Raw genomic sequence first — 19,509 nt, 5'->3', positions numbered from 1 at the left:
CAATAAAAATTGCAGAATAAATAGAATACAGTCAGTGTCTGCATTTTGGGTTAGGACAGAAAGAACAAACTGGCTCACAATAGCCTTAATTAACCATCAATAAATTAAGTTAATATTTTAAGACACTGACTATATATTACCTCTGTATCAGTAACTGTATACTATTCCTGTAAATCAAATCCATTGTACCGGTAGGTACATTTTACAGGTCAAATACACAACTCCAGAATCTTTAAATTCATTGTACAAAATTTTTGAAAGTCTGAGAAAAAGTCTGAAAATATTTCTCTAAATTTTAAATTAATGAAGATTCTAAACATGGATGTTATTTAGTATTTATCATTTCAATTTAGTTACATGAAAAATTGGACATACTGATCATCATCTTTGATCACAGATCTGCTTGATGTGTGTAGACAAAATTTTTTTCTGCTACATTAGAATTAAACGAACAAGTAAACCGAACTATCTACAATACACAACATATGATGGCTGCCTATCACAAAATGGCTTCATAGTATGACCATAAAGAAGCCAGGAAAAAAAGGAACCTCATGAAAATTAAACATTATATTCTCCTTACGGATCCAAATTTTTTATAAAACACATTCTTCAATCTATCATCACCTTGGCTTGTTAATCAGTATTTTCTCCTTAAGGATCGCAAACGTGATCACTGATATGTGTATAAATATACATTTATTATGAGGAGAGTTGTCAATTATTTAATCAACCATTACCTTTAATCCTTATTTTATAATCATATCCCTTAAGATCCACCTGCTGACCAACATTTAAGGTTAATTGGATAGTGTTCTTCAAGGAAAATTATTGAAAATGAAGTGTGACCGGACTGCCAAATGCTACAATACTTTTCTTTTCATTATATGTGTGTGTGTGTGTGTGTGTGTGTGTGTGTGTGTGTGTGTGTGAAAACAAACCACAGATCAACTTTGAACTTACAGCGGAACTCTTTTTTGTGATTATCTGTTTCTATAAGAAGTGTTTAACTTAATCTTTATGCATATAATAACTAGCTAGTTTTTAAATCTGTTTAAATGAGAAGTATAAAATCTTCATGCATCTAATGCAATTTCTATATGAATGCAAGCTTATTAAGGCACAAAATAATTTTACATCAGTATTTGCCACTAAAATACATATACGATGTTTTCCTATATTTGTTATTTTCGAAAACCTCGAGTTCATGAACATGCTGGAGCACTTTCAAAAATCATAATCACATTGACTAATATATATGTTACAATAGCACCAACAACTGATCCCATCTGAGTCACAGCCCCACACCAAAACAAAGCTTTCTTTCCTTCTCTCCTGAAGAGCGTTGCTATGGAAACCTTTGAAAAGGTCATCAGTGATGTAAAAAGGACCCAGGCCAAAACCTGAAACAAAACGATAAAAAAAATTTCAATAAAATACTTCAGAACACATAATGAAAACTCTTAGACTTAGTTTATGCAGTTTCTTGATTCATCTTCCATCTTCACTTTTCACACCTGCCACACATATTTAATTTTGAAGTGACGAAACATCATCTGTATTTTACCAAGTTCATTGATTGGACAGAATTACTTTCTCAATTTACTTGAACATGGCGTTTAACACTATAAATAACTGTTGGAATCAGTGATTTGATATGCTGTAATCAACAAGTTTATTTATTATTTATGAAATTTATAAAATCTGTCATATCCGTTTAAGTTTGGAGCTATATTTCTTTGCGGAACAATTACTTTGATAAATGTCATAATTTTTAAAACAAAATTCAGCGAATATCAACATCAGGTAAACAGATATTGAACAATAAAACTGATGAAGTTCAGATGGTCTGATTTTCAATCAATCATGCAGGACACAGGATATCTCAAAAAATAACTTACCACTATGGCTGCTCCAGTTTCACTATCTTGGAACAATGGTGTGGGACTTTTGACAGCTGTCACCAATATAAAACCTGCCAAGCATGTTCCTAAGACAGTGAACACATTGATGACAACACAGGTGGCAACTGGCAGTAAAAAGGCTATAAAACAAGCCAAAGGATTTGCTATACTTGATAATGTAACAGCTAAATGGTAAGCATTGTTGCCATAGGGGAGACAGGAATAGGTCTGGACAGAAGGCAACACACCGTTACTAAAAGCGTTGATCCATGCAGTGAGAACCAGGTAATAAAAATACATTTCCTTACGGAGTGACTGAACAGGCAAAGTGTAAGAACCATCTGGGCAAATAGTAAGACAGGGCTTCTTCTTACTGCTCAGGACCAGTTCAGAATTGGAATGACCTACATTTGTGGGATTGTTGTCGCTGTTCTCCTGAGTGTGATCACTGGACAGTTCAATATGACCGTCACTGGTGCTGCTAAGACTACTGGCTTCTTCTTTGTTTTCCATGACGTATTCAATCACGTGCTCTCGCTTGCAGATAGGAAGTTTATTCAGCGAGGTAAAAGCTAATCCACTCATTATCATCATTGCAAAAAGAAAAAAGAAGAAATCCTTCACTGGAAATGAAGGTTCATGATATATTGCTTGAATTTCGTAATAAGAAATATTTGTTGTCATGTTCACAACTGAAACATTTTCGCATGTCATTTTCCCCACTCCCTGTCCAAGGGCAACTATACTAGGAATTAATCCACTCAAACCCTCTCCAATGAAATACCCCGTCATATACTCGACTCGAAACAATGACATGAATGGCAAGAACAATACCGATGATGTACAGTCAACACAAGCAAGGAAAAATTGCAAAATCAGCAATGCTGTGCTATGCTCCTCTCCCACAATGTATGAAGTAGTCTGCCAAAAATACGCTAGAAGTAGGCAAGCTATTGTACCAACTGTGAGAATAACGTACACAATAACCTTCTCATTCAAGGAATCCTTGGAACATGTATATGCCAATATAACAAGAATTGGTCCAATATTGGCTAGCTGGATGATCACAGTCAAATAGGAAGGCAATTTCCAGCCCTCTGGTAGATGTGGAACCATCACTGGAAGCTCTACCCATAATCCATTTACAGCAACCCAAGATCCGACACCAAACATGGCAACAACAAAATACACAAAAATATTGATTTCTCCACATCTCAACAGATTCTTTCCTTTCCCCATATTGAACGGCTTTGGTCTTGTTGTACTGCAACATACAATGTATATAAATTAAAAGGTCTATTAACCTGCATATACTAGTACAATTGTATAGGGAAAATTAATAAATGTTAAAATGATATGCAATTATAATTACAATTAAAACGCCAAAAAATATTAAGAGCTTTTTTTTCCATTTCATTTTTTTCATGAATAATTCAATTTTAATTAATCAAATGATCTCGTACCATACACCATTATACGTTATCATAATAGCAATAATAATTAATGTATAGAGTATGTGTAAATGATTGGGACCATGTTCGATGAACTAGCCATGGCTTTGTTTTTTTTATTCGGTTCAACCACAAATCAAATTAGGCTAGGTCTTTTTTCCGTTTAGGTAAATTATACACGTACAAAATACTGATTAATGTTTACTTAAGGTCTCGTTTTACGGCTAGTCATTTATCTTTAGCGTACATATATTGTCCTTACATATAGTTGTAAAGGAGTTGGTCAGAGTGGCTTGTGTTTAGAGCTTTAAACACTCTCTAGATTTGTCACTCTGCTGATGGCGCATACTTCTTTGGTTCAGTTGGTAGAGCTTTGGATTATCATGCTGAATACCTGAGTTCAACTCCTGTGTGGGCACTCAGCAGGAATGTGAATATTTTTACCTTTTCTATTGTAACACAACATGGCATATACATATTTCTCCCATCCAGGAATTAACTCAGGTCTTCGGGGTGATAATCGCCCCATTCCAGCAATTGAGCATACAAGCCACACAGACCTATTCCCATAACACTTCTCCACCTGTTTTTCTTCAGATTTCCTAAATCTCAACCCAAGACTCAAAATACCTCAACTTGTGAGATTTTGTTGGGTGCCACTGTAAAAGAGCTGTAAGGCTAGTATAGCGTATTGAATCAGTACAATTCAGAAATAGTTTTAACTTCAGTTTGGAAGCGATTGCAATTATTTTCTGTGTGAATTGATATTAAATTAATTTTCATATTTGAGATTCTCATTGTCATTAATCAGATTATGAGTTTAAAGTAGTATTTTTGTAAACTCCTGTATAGTCAGTATAGGTAATGTTTACAAAAGAGATTATAATAGGCAGCGTAGGTAACAGGTATATACTAAAATACGGAAATAGATTTCAACTTGCTTAGCACTTCCGGTCACAAACCGGAAGTGGTCGATTGTAAACAACAACACGTGTTGTCTGTCAGGTCACTCAGGTCTCATCAATATGCTTAATTTATTAACTGTATGTTGTATATTTTTCTTTTATATTTTTATGGTTCAGATATCTCTTGGTATTTTAAATAATAATTTGTTCATGGAAATTTTATAAGGTTAATTTAACTTTTGGCTTTGTATTTTTCAATTTTCAATTGATTGTACCAATATTATTCTTATAAAATTGTAAAAAAAAAAGGGGGGGGTGTCACTCTATACCCTGACCACGGACAAATAAAGACGAAAGAAACTTAACCTCTGACTGTCTGTTTTCTCAACAGTATCTGCCGTATACATCTACCTCATAATCAGCGACCACGCCGCAATTAGGATCATAAAAATATAATGTGGCAGACAGACTGTCCAGGTTTCCGCACCAACAATTATATTATCAAGTTGTTATTAATAAAGTACGTTTTTGATTAAAGTTATGGAAAGTAGTAGTTTTGTAAGTCGTGTTCAGTAAAGTAATTAATAAGTGTAATTAGTTTAGTCTGCGTTAATTGTCCTGTGTCACTGTCTACATTTGTGTTGTCAATTGTGAAGTGCCATGTGCTTGTGTTTATGTCCTTTGTCCTGGCACCTGTGACCTTCTACATTAACCTCTACCTGTCATGTGACCACATTCCTCAAACCTGTTTAACACCTGGTACATGCAGTCGGGACAGTTACTGCCCAGACTAAGCACCTGGACACATCAAGCATATTCCATATCAGGTTGACTAGATCAGATATCATATTTAACCATTACCTAAGCAAGTAGGGAATGGAAGCATTGTCGCCTTGGTAGAGGTGTTATTTTGTCAGAACTCAATAAACCTGTGAACTTGAGATGCTCAGTTGAGTCGTACCTCATCCCAAATCCCCACCCGTTTCATTGGTGCCCAACATGGGGCCCTAGAACATTACTTAGCCATGCCCCACCAGCATCGCTGTAACCCCTGGAAACTCGAGGACAAGTTATTTCCTGGAGGGGGAGTATGTAACCCTGGTAAAGTGCTATCCGCAATATACCACTCGGCTCGAGAGAACTTCTCTTTGGCTTGATTGGTTGAGCATCTGACTAGTAAACCAGCGTTCCCTGGTTCGATTCCTAGCGGAGGCATTGAAATAAATAATGACCTCTGTTGCATTGGCGCCTAACGTGGGACAGAGGCGCTGGAGTTCAGTCCCGCAGTAAGTGACTGAGTAAAAGATGAAATCATGAACTTAAACCAGCTTTTATTACAAGTAGAATAATTGATCCGTATCTGAAAGGAATCTATCTTGCACCTATATTGTGTTATCATAGACGCAAGTTTAGCTGACAGCAACTGTTAGCTTGATCAGTGATCGTTACCACTGCAAACGCTGCTGAGAAAGGTTATAAAGACACAGTATTTCCCGTCTTATCCTACTTTCTAACTTTATTGATGTGTGATTCCTGTCACCGATATGACATCTTGTAAGGTGACGCGTAAACTTGCTTGCTCATCGGAGACCTGGGGTTATGACTACCACGTGTGTATGTTAACGTCAAGGTAATATCGGAAGTGCAAGCTTCAAACCGAAAGTAGGAAACACCCAGTGCGTTATAAACATTCCACCTAGTTACTTCGGACTATTGCGACTATTTGACATCGTGTAATCCATCCAGGACGACAGTAACGTCAGAAATACCATATTAGACTTGAATCTTTCCATCTAAATGTATGCAAACCATTATGTTTGCTGTAGCAGTTTATTTTTGTGAATTCAACTTTTTTTCTACACTGGTTAGTTGTAACGGGACCGATAGCATTTTTCATACCTGGTGTTATTTAGGGGTTCAGCTCTGAAGTGTGTGTCTTACCCTCTACTTTATTAACAGGCTGGTATTTATTCTCACTCTCATCTTATGTTTACATGTTCAGTGTTATATATTTGATCTCGTTTTAAATGTTCAGTGTGAATGTGTATTGGTTAACTTCCAGTGTGCCAATCATTTTATATTACAACTTCATTTGACTGCATGTATATATATGCGTTCCATTTCAGCCAGTCTAATTAGTGATTGCAAGCACTGTGACCTGCAGTACAGTGTATCACTTGGTAGGGTTATCTAACCTGAAGTTTAGTACTCATCAGAAAACCATAATGGACCCTTACCTGGTAAGGGGAGGTAATCATTAAGGTGCTCCTTCAGGACAATGGGCGGTAATTCCTACAATTTTGTTTTCCTTGTTTTTCTCTCATATTCCATTTGCATTTTATTTTGTTTCAACCGTGTCATTTTTTTTACATCATTCTTGAGTTGGTTACATTTGTTTTTCTTCTCTTCACAGCTAATGACTCGGATTGGACTTTGTTTTCGTATTTGTTTTTTCATTGTTGTCTGAAAACATTTTAACCATCAACCTAGCTACTGGGAGTCAAGGGCAGGTGTTGAGGACGGTAATCCTGCTATATCTAAGGAAGAATCTATGAAGGAATTCTTTTATAAACTTGGAGTAAATCTGAAGACTACCAATAAGGAAGAACTACAGTCGAGGATTGTTACTGAAACAGGAAGGTGTACTAACTGCTGGTGACCCCGATCCCCCACCCCCATACATCAAGGAAGAATATAGTAGCAATGCTAGTGATGATTCTAAAGAGGAAAACCCCACTGTGCAGGTAAACCTAAATCAGAAATCATGGATTGCTTAGTTCAACGGAACCAATTAGAATGCCTATACCGTCTGACGACATCAACTCCTTAGCCTTGTACAGGAGAAACACAAGGAACAAGACATAATGGATACCCTCCATTCATCCCACCAATATAAAGCGGCTAGTGTTTGCTGGGATTAAGGGCAGGCCTTCTGTTTACATGTGCTTGACCTCGTGCAGAAGCAGTGCACTCTACCCCATTCGCTGAATAAGATGCATCACGGATTTGGCCTTGTTAAGAATGGGGATCATCGAAGCGTTACCATACATCCTAACCAACAGGTAGTGGTGACAGGATATGTCGACAAGCCTCGGCCATAACCGAAGTCTTGTGCCTTGTTACAGTCCTGTAGGGATTCAGCCTGGGAGCCTGACCTCAACATTTACCGTACTGTTGTCAACTACCACTATAGAGAGATGGGACCAGTGCCGGTAAGTATATCTTATCTCTCGATGCAGACCGTCACTATAGCGCCAGGTGCAGTGTTGTGTGAACTACAGCCTGTAAACATTGAGAAGTTAGAGCCTCCAGCAGACTTAGTGAAAGACAACTCAACTTTGACAACTTTGTCAACAAGATTGACTTTACCCAGGGTACCAAGGTCATTTCGTACTTTGATGATATTCTCTCCCATGGTGATACAGATATTGGAAATAGTTAAAGCATAGATTTTGTGCTCAAGCAAACTTTTTTATAATTCAAATTTTTACAAATCATATAAAATAATACAAATGTCAAATATAAACATTAAATATAGCTTTGACTTGAAGTCTTTTCAAAATTGTTTTTAAATCTTTGGCAAAATCAGCTTTATTTATCAGTTTTAAACTTAAACAAGACATAAAGCTTGAGCACAAAATTCATGCTTGAGCATTAGAATGGTTTCATGAATACGGGCTATATTACATATTATATTATTATATTATATCAATATTATATTATATATATATATATATATAGGCTATAAGCCTATATAGGCTATAAGCCTGTTGTCCAATTCCTTTTGTTAATACATGTATACTGTACTTTCTTTTGTAAATTCAATTATTGTATTGTATATGTATTGACAATAAAATATTTTGAAATAAGAAATTAATACTGGCCCTAAAAGATGTAAGAGGAATCGGAACTCGACACAGAAAGCATGGGAATGAGGAGAAAGACAAGAGTCAGCAATACAGATGTTAAGGCAAGCCCTGACTACACCACCTATTCTTGGTTATGCGGACTACGGTCTTCCATTCGAGTTACACACTGATGCATCTCAAGATGGACAGGGTGCCATTCTGTACCAGGAAAAAGAAGGTAATAGAAGATTATCGCCTATGCCAGCAGGGGTCTTATCAAAGCTGAACGTAACTTCCCTGTGCACCATCTGGAATTCTTGGCCTTGAAGTAGGCAGTTTCCAAAAAATTTAAGGACTACTTGTATGGAGCCAGGAAATTTACTGTACTGACCAACAACAATCTGTCAATGTACGTGCTAACCACAGCTAAACTAGATGCCACCGGATATAGTTGGTTTGCTGAACTATCGACATATAACTTCGACATACAGTATCAACCCTAAGCCAGCAATGTAGACACTGACACTTTGTCTCACTTGCCTGCAACGGAGTCTGAGCCTGGAATGGAGCCTATAGCTGTGATACCATCAAAGCTCTATGCGCATCCATCACTACAGAGCCTATCATCGGAAGCTGCAGTCTGTCTGCAATGATGCTGTAAATGCCTTAGAGCAATCCAATGAGCTGAGTTGGACTTTTGTGACTGATGTAAGTGACAGGAGCAGGATCCCATACTATTGGCTTGGATGTCAGCAGTGAAGAGAGGAGTTAAGCCTAAATGGAAGGATATTCCTCAGACACAGGAGAATGCAGCACTGTTGTTCAAGAACTTCTCCAGTTTTCATTTTAAGCATGGAGTCCTACATTGGGTAAAACTCTAGAGGGAACGCAGTCGGTGTCCGTTTACCAGGAGCGTGCCCTCCAGGAACTACATACTGATGCTGGACACCCACGAAGGAACCGAACCATGAGTCTGGTTAGGGATCATTTCTATTGGCCGAATATGTTCACTCATATAGAGAAATGGATTAGGAATTGTCTAAGATGTCTCTGGTGGAAGTCACCCCAGTGGACAGAACCCCCATGGTCAGCATTACATCTAGACAATCCATGGAATTAGTCTGCATGGACTATTTGTCATTGGAAACTTCAGTTGGAGGATATCAACACATTCTTGTAGTCACCGACCATTTCTCCAGGTATGCTGAAGCTTTTCCTACGAAGAATCAGACAGCCAAAACTACTGAAGATGTTTTTTTCCGAAACTTCATGGTCCACTATGGCTTCCCCCAGCGACTCCATTCCGATCAAGGTGCGAACTTTGTCCGAAAAGTTATTACAGAATTGTGTGCTTTGACTTGGATTGAAAAGTCTAAGACCTCCCCCTATCACCCTATGGGAAACGGCAAGACTGAATGATTTATTCATACCCCGTTGAACATGCTGGGGACTCTGGATATCGGCGTGACGATTTACCCAAATACACCCAAATATACCCAAATACACCAAAATCTTTCCCAAAATATACCCAAATACAGCCAAATCATAACCAAATATACCCTAGTATACCCAAATACATCCAAATAAAGTTGTTGAGCCTGAATGGAAACAGAAAGCGGTGTTCTTAGAGAAGCTAATTACTTGTGGTTGCCTGGTCAACCAGCAGACTTTGGTCCGAGTTAATAATTGCCTGTTGGACATTCTGTTAAATAATGAGTAGTTGCCTGTTATATATTTTTTTATATATATGATATCAAATGACTATTTTCTGCTTGTATTCTGCAGGGGAATGCCGGGAAATCATTCAACCTTGAGGGGGTGTATGTGGCAGAGACAGTCTGTCCAGGATTCCACACCAGCAATTATATCATCAAGTTGTTAACAATAAAGATTACTTCAGTAAGTTGGTTTTTTAATTAAAGTTATGGAAAGTAGAAGTTTTGTAAGTCGTGTTCAGTAAAGTAATTAATAAGTGTTATTAGTTTAGTCTGCATTAATTGTCTCATAAGTCCAGTCCTGTGCCATTCTCTATATTTGTGTTGTCAGTTGTGAAGTGCCATGTGCTTGTGTTCATGTCCTATGTCCTGTCACCTTTTACATGTGACCACATTCCTCAAACCAGTTTAACACCTGGTACATGCAGCTGGGGCAGTTACCACCCAGACTACTCACCTGGACACATCCAGCATATTCCATATCAGGTCAACTAGATCAGATAGCATTGATAGAGCTGTCCTACGACCACTTTTTATTTGTTATCTTTATTAATGATTTACCAGAAATTACAGATTCACCATCTCCCCTCTTCACAGACGACACCAAATTATACAGAGAAACTGAGGACAAGCAGGATATTGAGATTCTATAGGAAGATATTAACAAACTCAAAGATTGATCTTCAAGATGGCTTCTCAAATTTCATCCAAATAAATGTAAAAGTGATTTCTATTGAATAACAAAATAACTCTATTAGAAAGTACTCAATGCTTGACGCACTGGGAAAGAGAATAGAGCTAGAGAGCACAACATGTGAAAAAGATATTGGTGTAAACATAGATGAAGATCTAAATTTTAGGACACTTATTCAGTTAAATGTTAACAAAGCCAACAGTATAGTTGGTCTTATCAGATGAACTTTTACGTTTCCGGATGAAAATATGTTCAAACTTTTGTTTAAATCACTTGTTAGACTGCATTTAGAATATGCCTCCAGTGTATGGGATCCCTATATGAGCAAATATATTGATCTAATTGAATTGAGGCGTTCTACCATGATGACACCTGGCTTTAAAATCATGACACATACAGAGCACCTGCAGAGACTAAATTTGCCAACCCTGAAGCACTCGCATGCGAGGAGACCTAATACACGCGTTCAAGATTGTAAAAAAAACTTGTATGATCCCAGAGTGACTAGGAATATGTTTCAGCGCGATATTGGTAGTAGAACGAGAGGGCATATGCATAAACTTTTTGATAAACACTCCCACTTTGATATATACGGAAGTAAGTCTCCCTCATCAGGGACCTGCATCCATAATATTGTCACGTAGTCTATTTTAGGAATGTTTTAGCAAGTGTATATCTGTATGGATACGTCGTGAGTTATCTTATCGAGTGCCTGTGTTATTGTTTAACTTGGGACATGTGCGCGTACCGCTGTCAAGGTGAGTCGATCAACCGGTCGAGGACGAGTTATTTCCTGATTTCGGGTTTTTCCGCTTACCTGATGTGATATATACGTCTCTGCTGATACTTGCTACACAAGATGCTTGATGCACAGGATACCGCATGAGACAAGAGAGGTTACGAAACAAATGAGGTCAGACGATTAACACGATCGGGCAGGATCGGACAGAATAGTTATGTTTGTAATGTATGACGTATGACTGGAACTCTCCGGTCTCGAGAGGTAATAAGAGGAATTTGGCTAGCAGTCAGCATGGCGTCACGTTTTGAATATACAACATGGTGTCAGAACCTGAATCGGACAACATCGTCCACATGATAAAGGATCAACAGTATATTTCAATGTAAAAAGTTGAAAGAGACATAGAAGAATACAGAGAAATCAAAATGGATACAGGAAACACACAAGGAACGCCAAAAATGGATTGGGATGCGCCCGACCTCGTGGTGGCATGGGAAACATTTAAAAACCACGTTGACTTTTGGTTTAAAGGACCACTTTCAAAGAAAAACGAGGAAGAAAGATGCAACTACCTCATGATTTGGGTAGGAAACAAAGGTAGGGACATATATACCACATGGACACTGACAAATGATGAAAAAAAATCACTCACGGCATTAACTGAAAAGTTTGAAGCACATGTTCGTCCAAAAACAAACAAGATATTCTCTAGATACAAGTTCCAGTGTAGAACACAACGAGAAGGGGAAACATTTGAACAGTTTCTTACAGATTTACATTTGTTGGCCAGAGACTGTGCGTATCAGGAGAAAGATAATATGATTCGTGATGCAATTGTATTTGGCACGCTGGATCACAAAGTCCGAGAGAAATGTATCAACGAGGGTTCAGATTTAACCTTAGATACTGCAGTAAATTTTGCAAGAACTTGTGAGTTGTCAAAAACTCAGTTACAGAAAATGGAAAAATCGGTAAACGCGATCAAGAAAGACCAGAGTCAAAAGTGTAAACCGAATGCGTCGTCAGCGAAGTACTCGAACGCGCCGCCCAGATACAAGGGAGATCACTAACCGCAATGGTGACAAAACGTGCAGAAAGTGTGCGAGACAACATCCACCAAGGAATTGCCCTGCATTCGGAAAAAAATGCATGAAATGTGGCAAAATGAACCACTTCGCTACTGCATGTTTAGCAAAAGGTAAGAACAATCCTCAGAAAAACTGTAATGTGGTTGAAATTGATACAGAAGATGAACTTTTCGTCGGAATGATAAGTGAAAGTCTGGATGTAAACAATGTCGAGAATTCAGAGTGGGTAGAAACTGTAGTTGTCAACGAACACCCAGTAACATTTCAGTTAGATACAGAGGCCAAATGTAATGTGTTGTCGAGGAGACTGTATGAAAAGTTGAGCAACAAGCAACTACAGCCATGTAAAACACCGCTACGTTCATATTCAGGGCATCAGATAAAGTGTATCGGAACAACACATATGATGTGTTCCTATAAAAACAAGCCTGAACAGAAAGTACAGTTCTATGTTGTTGACATGAACGCTCAAGCAGTATTAGGAGCTTCTACTTGCCAGGAACTAGGTCTCATTAAACGGATACACTCAATACAAACTTCAGCAGGAAAAGTACCCGCAGGGATTGATGAAGGATTCGAGGACCTATTCTCAGGACTAGGATGCTTGCCAGGAGAGCACTCCATTAAGCTTGATAAATCTGTTACGCCAGTAGTACACCCCCCAAGGAGAGTACCTATATCGCTCAGAGATAAAGTCAAAGATGAACTGGACCGCATGGAGAACCTGGGAGTTATAGTAAAACAGGAAGAACCCACTGAATGGGTTAACTCCCTTGTGACAGTCCTGAAACCTAATGGGAAACTGAGGTTATGTATTGACCCGTGTGATCTGAATAGAGCTATACAACGAGAACATTTTCCACTCAAAACTATTGAGGAGGTGGTTTCAAGGATGCCCGGAGCTAAGATTTTCAGTAAATTAGATCTTACTTCAGGATTTTGGCAGTTAAAATTGGACGAGTACAGCTCAAAGTTGTGTACCTTTAACTCTCCAATTGGAAAGTACCGGTTCACCCGGCTGCCCTTTGGAGTCAAGTCAGCCCCCGAAGTATTTCAACGGGTAATAACAGAAATGGTATCAGACCTTGAAGGGACAGAAGCCATAGTTGATGATATATTGGTATGGGGAACCACCAAAGAGGAACATGATCACAGGCTACAGAGAGTGCTGGAACGGGCACGTGAGTACAATGTAAAACTTGGCCAAGACAAGTGTGTAATAGGTCAGACAGAGGTCACCTATGTGGGACATTTATTGACTAAGAATGGGGTGAAACCTGACCCCGAGAAGGTGAGAGCAGTACAAAATATGGAGAAACCAATCAATGTAAAAGAGCTCCAAACCCTAATGGGTTTCGTGCAGTACCTACATAAGTTTTTACCAAGACTAGCAGAGGTCAGTGCACCACTACGAAGTCTTCTTGAGAAAAAGACTGAATGGCATTGGGAGAAACAACAGGAAGAAGCGTTTCAAACTCTAATACAGATGGTTTCAGCTGCACCTGTACTACAGTTCTATGATAGCAGTAAACCACTTACCCTCTCAGTGGATGCCAGTAGCAAAGGGCTAGGTGCTGTTCTGGTACAAGAGGAAAAACCGGTCGCATATGCCTCGAGGGCACTCACCACTACACAGCAAAAATACTCACAAATAGAAAAAGAAACGTTGGCAATTCTGTTTGGTTGCGAGAAATTTCATGAATACGTGTATGGGCGACAAGTTACCGTGGAGTCAGACCACAGACCCCTACAGGCAATATTCAAAAAACCAATTCTACAAACACCTCCGAGGTTACAGAGATTGTTATTAGCTATGCAACGTTATGATGTGGAAGTCGTTTACAAGCCAGGAAAGCTCATGTTTTTAGCAGACCATCTGAGTCGTGCATACTTGAAAGAAACAAAAGAAGTTTTGGTTCCAGACTTACAGGTTAATGAAATTCATCTGACTGCATATTTACCTGTTTCACCAGAAAAATACAAACAACTCAAAGAGGCTACAGCTACAGATGATGAGTTACAGAAGTTACAGGATATTGTTCTGTACGGATGGCCAGACAACAAGGTGGACGTACCAGCTGAGCTACGTTCATATTGGACCTTTCGCGATGAAATATCGTGCATTGATGGGCTTATGTACAAATCTCATAAACTCGTAGTGCCCAGGTCTATGAAAAAAGAAATGTTGGACCTTATTCACTCTTCTCATCTTGGTGTAGTGAAATGTAAGAACAGAGCAAGGGACATACTGTTCTGGCTAGGCATGTCACGAGAAATTGAGGACCGAGTCAACTCGTGAGATATGTGCCAAGCATAATAACGCAAACCATAAGGAGCCAATGATCGCGACAGAGTTGCCCATTAGGCCATGGTCTAAAATAGGTGTGGACCTGTTTGACTACAATAATGAATCGTACCTACTGACCGTGGATTATTTTTCAAAATGGCCAGAAATTGTGAGACTTGAATCTACTACCGCAAAGTGTGTCATCAGTCACATGAAAAGTCAAATGGCAAAGTATGGTATACCTGATTTAGTAATCAGTGACAATGGACCCCAATTTGCTAGCTTTGAATTTAAACAGTTCTCACAGCAGTACCAGTTTGAACATGCTACTTCAAGTCCACATTATCCACAGTCAAATGGGCAAGCTGAGAGAACGGTTCAAACCGTCAAACGCTTACTGAAGAAATCAAATGACCCATATCTGGCCTTATTAGAATATCGGAACTCTAATATTGATGAAGTTGGACTTTCACCAGCTCAAATGTTCCTTGGAAGAAGATTGAAAACTACAATACCGACGTCATTACCATTACTCAAGGCTGAAGCATTTGATAAGGTGCGGGAACAACTGGTAAAACGCCAGAAAAAACAACAACAAAGTTATGATCGACATGCCAGTGGAGGTCTACAACCACTGAGCCCTGGAGACCAGGTCCTGTTACAACAACATCCAAATACATGTAGATCTGAATGGAAACATGGAACAGTAATTGAGAAACATAAGACCCCAAGGTCCTATGTAATCCGATCAGGAAATCGGGCATACCGGCGAAACCGCAGACATCTACGACCAACCAGGTCAAAGGCAGACTTGGACCAAGAACCAGCTGACCTTAATTTACATTGCTGGCCGCCCAGTAATCAACCGTCCAAGCAAACTTTGGCTACAAAAACATCCATCCAGGATAGCAATATGTCACAGGAAACCCGTCAGGCCATGCAAAACCAACTTCCACCTACATCAGTTTTGGATAGTCCACGCCTATCCAGTTCTGGAAGGATTATCAAAACGCCAGCAAGATTCAAAGACTTTGTTCAATAGATTTTGTGTTAACGAGTTTCAAGTTTAAAAGACAACTAGTTCAGTTAGTGTTTTAGTTTTGAAAGACTGGTTCAGTTAGGTTTCATACAAGACTCAATGTTCTTTTTCAGGTTAATAGTGAAATTATCTCATTGACATGGTTAATTGACTTTATATTACTCATAACATGTACATTAGTGTTTATTATAACTTCATGAGTAAATTTAGTAACTATCAATTCAATATTATGATAACAGTAAAGAAACAAATTTTACTTAAAATTCTTTACTTAAAAATGTGTATTTTCAGTTGATCAGAATAATGCTTTGGAAATGATCCAACTATTTTTCTATGAAAGGAAAGATGTAATGTATGACGTAATGTATGACTGGAACTCTCCGGTCTCGAGAGGTAATAAGAGGAATTTGGCTAGCAGTCAGCATGGCGTCACGTTTTGAATATACAACAATGTTTTAATGATTTTAACGAATTTTCAAACAACGTTAAATATCTCGAAATTTTTTATTTTTCAGAGTTCGTTCTTACTGTAGCTAATTTATAATTTTAAAGAGATTTTAAATATATTAAAAACAATATCAGTGCATTAATACCATCATATGTTAAACATTATGAACAATTTATAAGGAAAAATGAAGACGCATTACATAAAACACTCATGTCTGTATTGGCCGGAAAAAACCGAAAGACGATTTACAGGATCGGGCAGAATCTGACGGTTTATATGTAGAATCTGGGCATTAAATTGTTTTTATTGTAATAATTGTGGTGTTAAATGACCTTAGTTAGAATATTATAATTTCTTATTGATAAAAAAATGGCCAAAAAAGCTATTATGTTCTTTTCACATAACGTGATGTGCCGCACAGGACCGAAAGACGATTTACAGGATCGGATAGAATCGGGCAAAATCGAGTGGTGTAAAGGTAGAATTTGGGCATTAAATTGCTTTTAGTGTAATAATTGTGGTGTTAAATGATCTTAGTTATAATATTATAGTTTCACATTGATCAAAAACGGTCAAAAAATACTATTTCATATAATGCGAGTTTAAAATTCTATACGAATAAAAGAGGTCGGATTGTGATGGGAAATTCCACATAGCATGTATGTCCTAAAAAAAATAATTAATAATAAATAATTTGCAATATCTATATGTATGGTGCATTCCGCCTTGCAGGGATAAATCTAGACAATTTTTGTTTTACCACTTTTTACTTAACCAATTAATGTAATTATGAAAACCAAATATTGTAATTATGAAAACCCATTAGTGTAATTATGAAAACTCATTAGTGTAATTATGAAAAAGAAATATCAATCTAACTGTTACATTTTATTCATTTAATCTTCATGTATGTCATATAGATGGCTGTAACTCTTGCTTCTTTCCAAACATTTGGTATCTCTCCTCCTTCTAATGACTGATTAAAGATAATTTTCAGTGGCCTAATAATGACATCTTTTACTTCCTTTAGCAGCCTTGGGTGTAAATTGTCAGGACCCTGCGGTTTGTTTTAATTAAGATCCTTGATATTCTTCTCGATTTCTTCTTCTGTAACTTCCTGGTCCTCAAAACTTATCTTTATTGTCTTTCCTGGAAGTTTTGGAATCTCTGGCTCATTGGTGAATACACTTGTGAAGTATAGTCAACCAGCGTCTCTGCTTTTTCTTGGTCACTCTTTGCGACGTACTTAACTTTGTTGTTTTCCATGACATGAAGCTCCGCAATCCCAGATTTAGTCTTAGTTTTTGAATTTGCATACTTCCAGAAAGTCTTTGGGTTTGAATTCATCTTCTCAGCTGTTTCTTTCCATATCTTTCTTTGCATTTCGCACTAGTTTTTTCACTTTGTTCCTAGCTTTGGTGTAAAGTAGTCTAAATGTCATCAGCTTATACAGACCAAAGATCAGGTAAACCTGGTAAATTTTTTCATAGCTTACTTTTAATGTAATAAAATTATCAGCATTTATTGACATTATTCAATATTTCAAGATAAATAAAACTTCCGAGTCATGGACATCTTTTCATATTTCAATTTAGATGTGTAAAAACTGCTTCTGGCTTTTATCTTAAATTTTTTTAAGCACAATTTACCATCAACAACATCTATATGCTGCTAAAACTGCTCAGTTTCACTATTAACATCACAGTGACAGCAGAACCTTTATCTTTGTACCTGTCAGAAGATTTTTTTATTTATTCCTTGACCAAATCACATGGGCCAGTTTCAAAATGGAGCTAAATAACGCAGAAGACTGAGGTTTAAACACAGCACCCTCTGAACTGTAATGCCTGGTCATTGACAATCAACCAGTTCCACTATAGATGGTTCTATTATGCAAAACATTTCTAGAGCCTTATTGAAAGAAAGTGTAAAGAAAGATATACATATATGTAGTTATTATGAAATACTGTTACTGAGACAGACAAACAAATATATACATTGTTACAATACTATACATTCTATCACATTCGTTTATACATCTTGGATTAGCGCGGAAGGAAGTTTGTTACCGAACTGTTTTGCGGCAATGTTTACTTCCGTCGACTCACACACGTGTTTTTGACCGATGGCATCGGGAGGTTCCCCAGCCCTGAAGGAAAAAGAAAAAGTATACATGTTTGCATAAACTTACCATTTGACGGAAGTAAACATTGCCGCAAAGCAGTTCGGTCTTTGTCGTAATATCACAAGATGACTAAGTTGTAATAACAAGATAACAAAGTCGTAATTATGAGATAGTTAAGTCGTAAATACGAGATAACGTAATCGGAATTACGACAGAGTATGTCGTAAATACGAGATAACTAAGTCGTAATTACTAGATAATTATGTCGTAATATCGAGATAACTAAGTTGTAATTACGAGATGTTTTGTCGTAATTACGAGATGTTTAGTCGTAATTACGACATGCTAAGTCGTAATTACGACTTTAAAAAAATTTAACTCATGAAAAAATTGGCACTAACCGGCTCCCGTAAATGTATATATACATAAGTTAAGTTTCGTTACGTGTAATGATATAAGTATAGAGGTTTGCAATCTGCGTCAATTGTAAATCACATTAAAATACTGCGTAGGTATTGCTGTAGATCTGCATGGCCAGGGTAATCACATATAGGTTTTTGTTGGATTCCATTTTCAAAGAAATTTAATGCAGTTCTGTGTCTTTAGTTACATGGTACAGGTATGTATGGTGTTTGCATACCATTTTATTCATAATTTGAAAGTGCATGACTTTCACTACATGGTCCATCACGGTATGGTCTATCACGGTATGGTCTATCACTGTATGGTCTATCACTCTGTGGTCTATCACTGTATGGCCTCTGTCACTGTGTGGCCTATCACTGTATGGTCTGTATAGTCTATCACTGTGTGGCCTATCACTGTATGATCTGTATAGTCTATCACTGTATGGTCTATCACTGTGTAGTCTATATGGTCTATCACGGTATGGTCTATCACTGTGTGATCTATATGGTCTATCACTGTGTGGTCTATATGGTCTATCACTGTGTGGTCTATATGGTCTATCACTGTATGGTCTGTATAGTCTATCTGTATAGTCTATCACTGTGTGGCCTATCACTGTATGATCTGTATAGTCTATATGGTCTATCACTGTGTGGTCTATATGGTCTATCACTGTGTGGTCTATATGGTCTATCACTGTGTGGTCTATATGGTCTATCACTGTGTGGTCTAACTGTATGGTCTATCACTGTGTGGTCTATATGGTCTATCACTGTGTGGTCTAACTGTATGGTCTATCACTGTGTGGTCTATCACTGTGTGGTCTATCACTGTGTGACTATCACTGTGTGGTCT

General features: G+C 37.8%; 4 protein-coding genes across 4 annotated transcripts in view; 3 read left to right on the top strand and 1 right to left on the bottom strand.

Annotated features, from left to right (window-relative positions):
* Positions 1–1,205: 1,205 nt before the first annotated feature.
* On the bottom strand, positions 1,206–3,143 carry LOC132561128 (solute carrier family 52, riboflavin transporter, member 3-B-like). The gene is made up of 2 exons (XM_060225859.1): positions 1,902–3,143; positions 1,206–1,403 (listed from the first exon to the last, which is right to left on the bottom strand). Exons 1-2 carry the CDS (start codon positions 3,141–3,143, stop codon positions 1,206–1,208), a joined length of 1,440 nt encoding a protein of 479 aa, XP_060081842.1.
* A 4,310-nt stretch (positions 3,144–7,453) lies between these two features.
* LOC132561126 (neuroguidin-like) overlaps positions 7,454–19,509 on the top strand; it is a 37,763-nt gene continuing 25,707 nt past the window's right edge. Inside the window, exons 1-2 of the mRNA XM_060225855.1 lie at positions 7,454–7,472; positions 9,894–10,007. The gene's annotated coding sequence lies outside the window, so the exon portion shown is untranslated. The remainder of the gene's footprint in view (positions 7,473–9,893; positions 10,008–19,509) is intronic.
* LOC132561109 (uncharacterized protein K02A2.6-like) lies at positions 12,424–14,646 on the top strand. The gene has a single exon (XM_060225840.1). It carries the CDS (start codon positions 12,424–12,426, stop codon positions 14,644–14,646), a length of 2,223 nt encoding a protein of 740 aa, XP_060081823.1.
* Positions 14,687–15,676, top strand: LOC132561108 (uncharacterized protein K02A2.6-like). Its single transcript, XM_060225839.1, has one exon. The coding sequence runs from the start codon at positions 14,687–14,689 to the stop codon at positions 15,674–15,676; it is 990 nt and encodes a 329-aa protein (XP_060081822.1).

This window comes from Ylistrum balloti, unplaced genomic scaffold (genome assembly GCF_031769215.1).
Source record: "Ylistrum balloti isolate Yb309-2 unplaced genomic scaffold, AGI_CSIRO_Ybal_v1 Utg371148, whole genome shotgun sequence".
Taxonomy (NCBI): domain Eukaryota; kingdom Metazoa; phylum Mollusca; class Bivalvia; order Pectinida; family Pectinidae; genus Ylistrum; species Ylistrum balloti.
Note: the sequence above shows the minus strand (reverse complement) of the source record. Positions and strands in the feature narration are given on the sequence as shown.

Bases quoted from the DNA above. Each gene is read 5' to 3' on its own strand.
- LOC132561109 (XM_060225840.1), top strand. From the start codon at position 12,424: ATGAACCACTTCGCTACTGCATGTTTAGCAAAAGGTAAGAACAATCCT.
- LOC132561108 (XM_060225839.1), top strand. From the start codon at position 14,687: ATGATCGCGACAGAGTTGCCCATTAGGCCATGGTCTAAAATAGGTGTG.
- LOC132561128 (XM_060225859.1), bottom strand. From the start codon at position 3,143: ATGGGGAAAGGAAAGAATCTGTTGAGATGTGGAGAAATCAATATTTTT. The intron at 1,404-1,901 runs GTAAGTTATTTT...GTTTTGTTTCAG, and splicing joins AAACTGGAGCAGCCATAGTG to GTTTTGGCCTGGGTCCTTTT.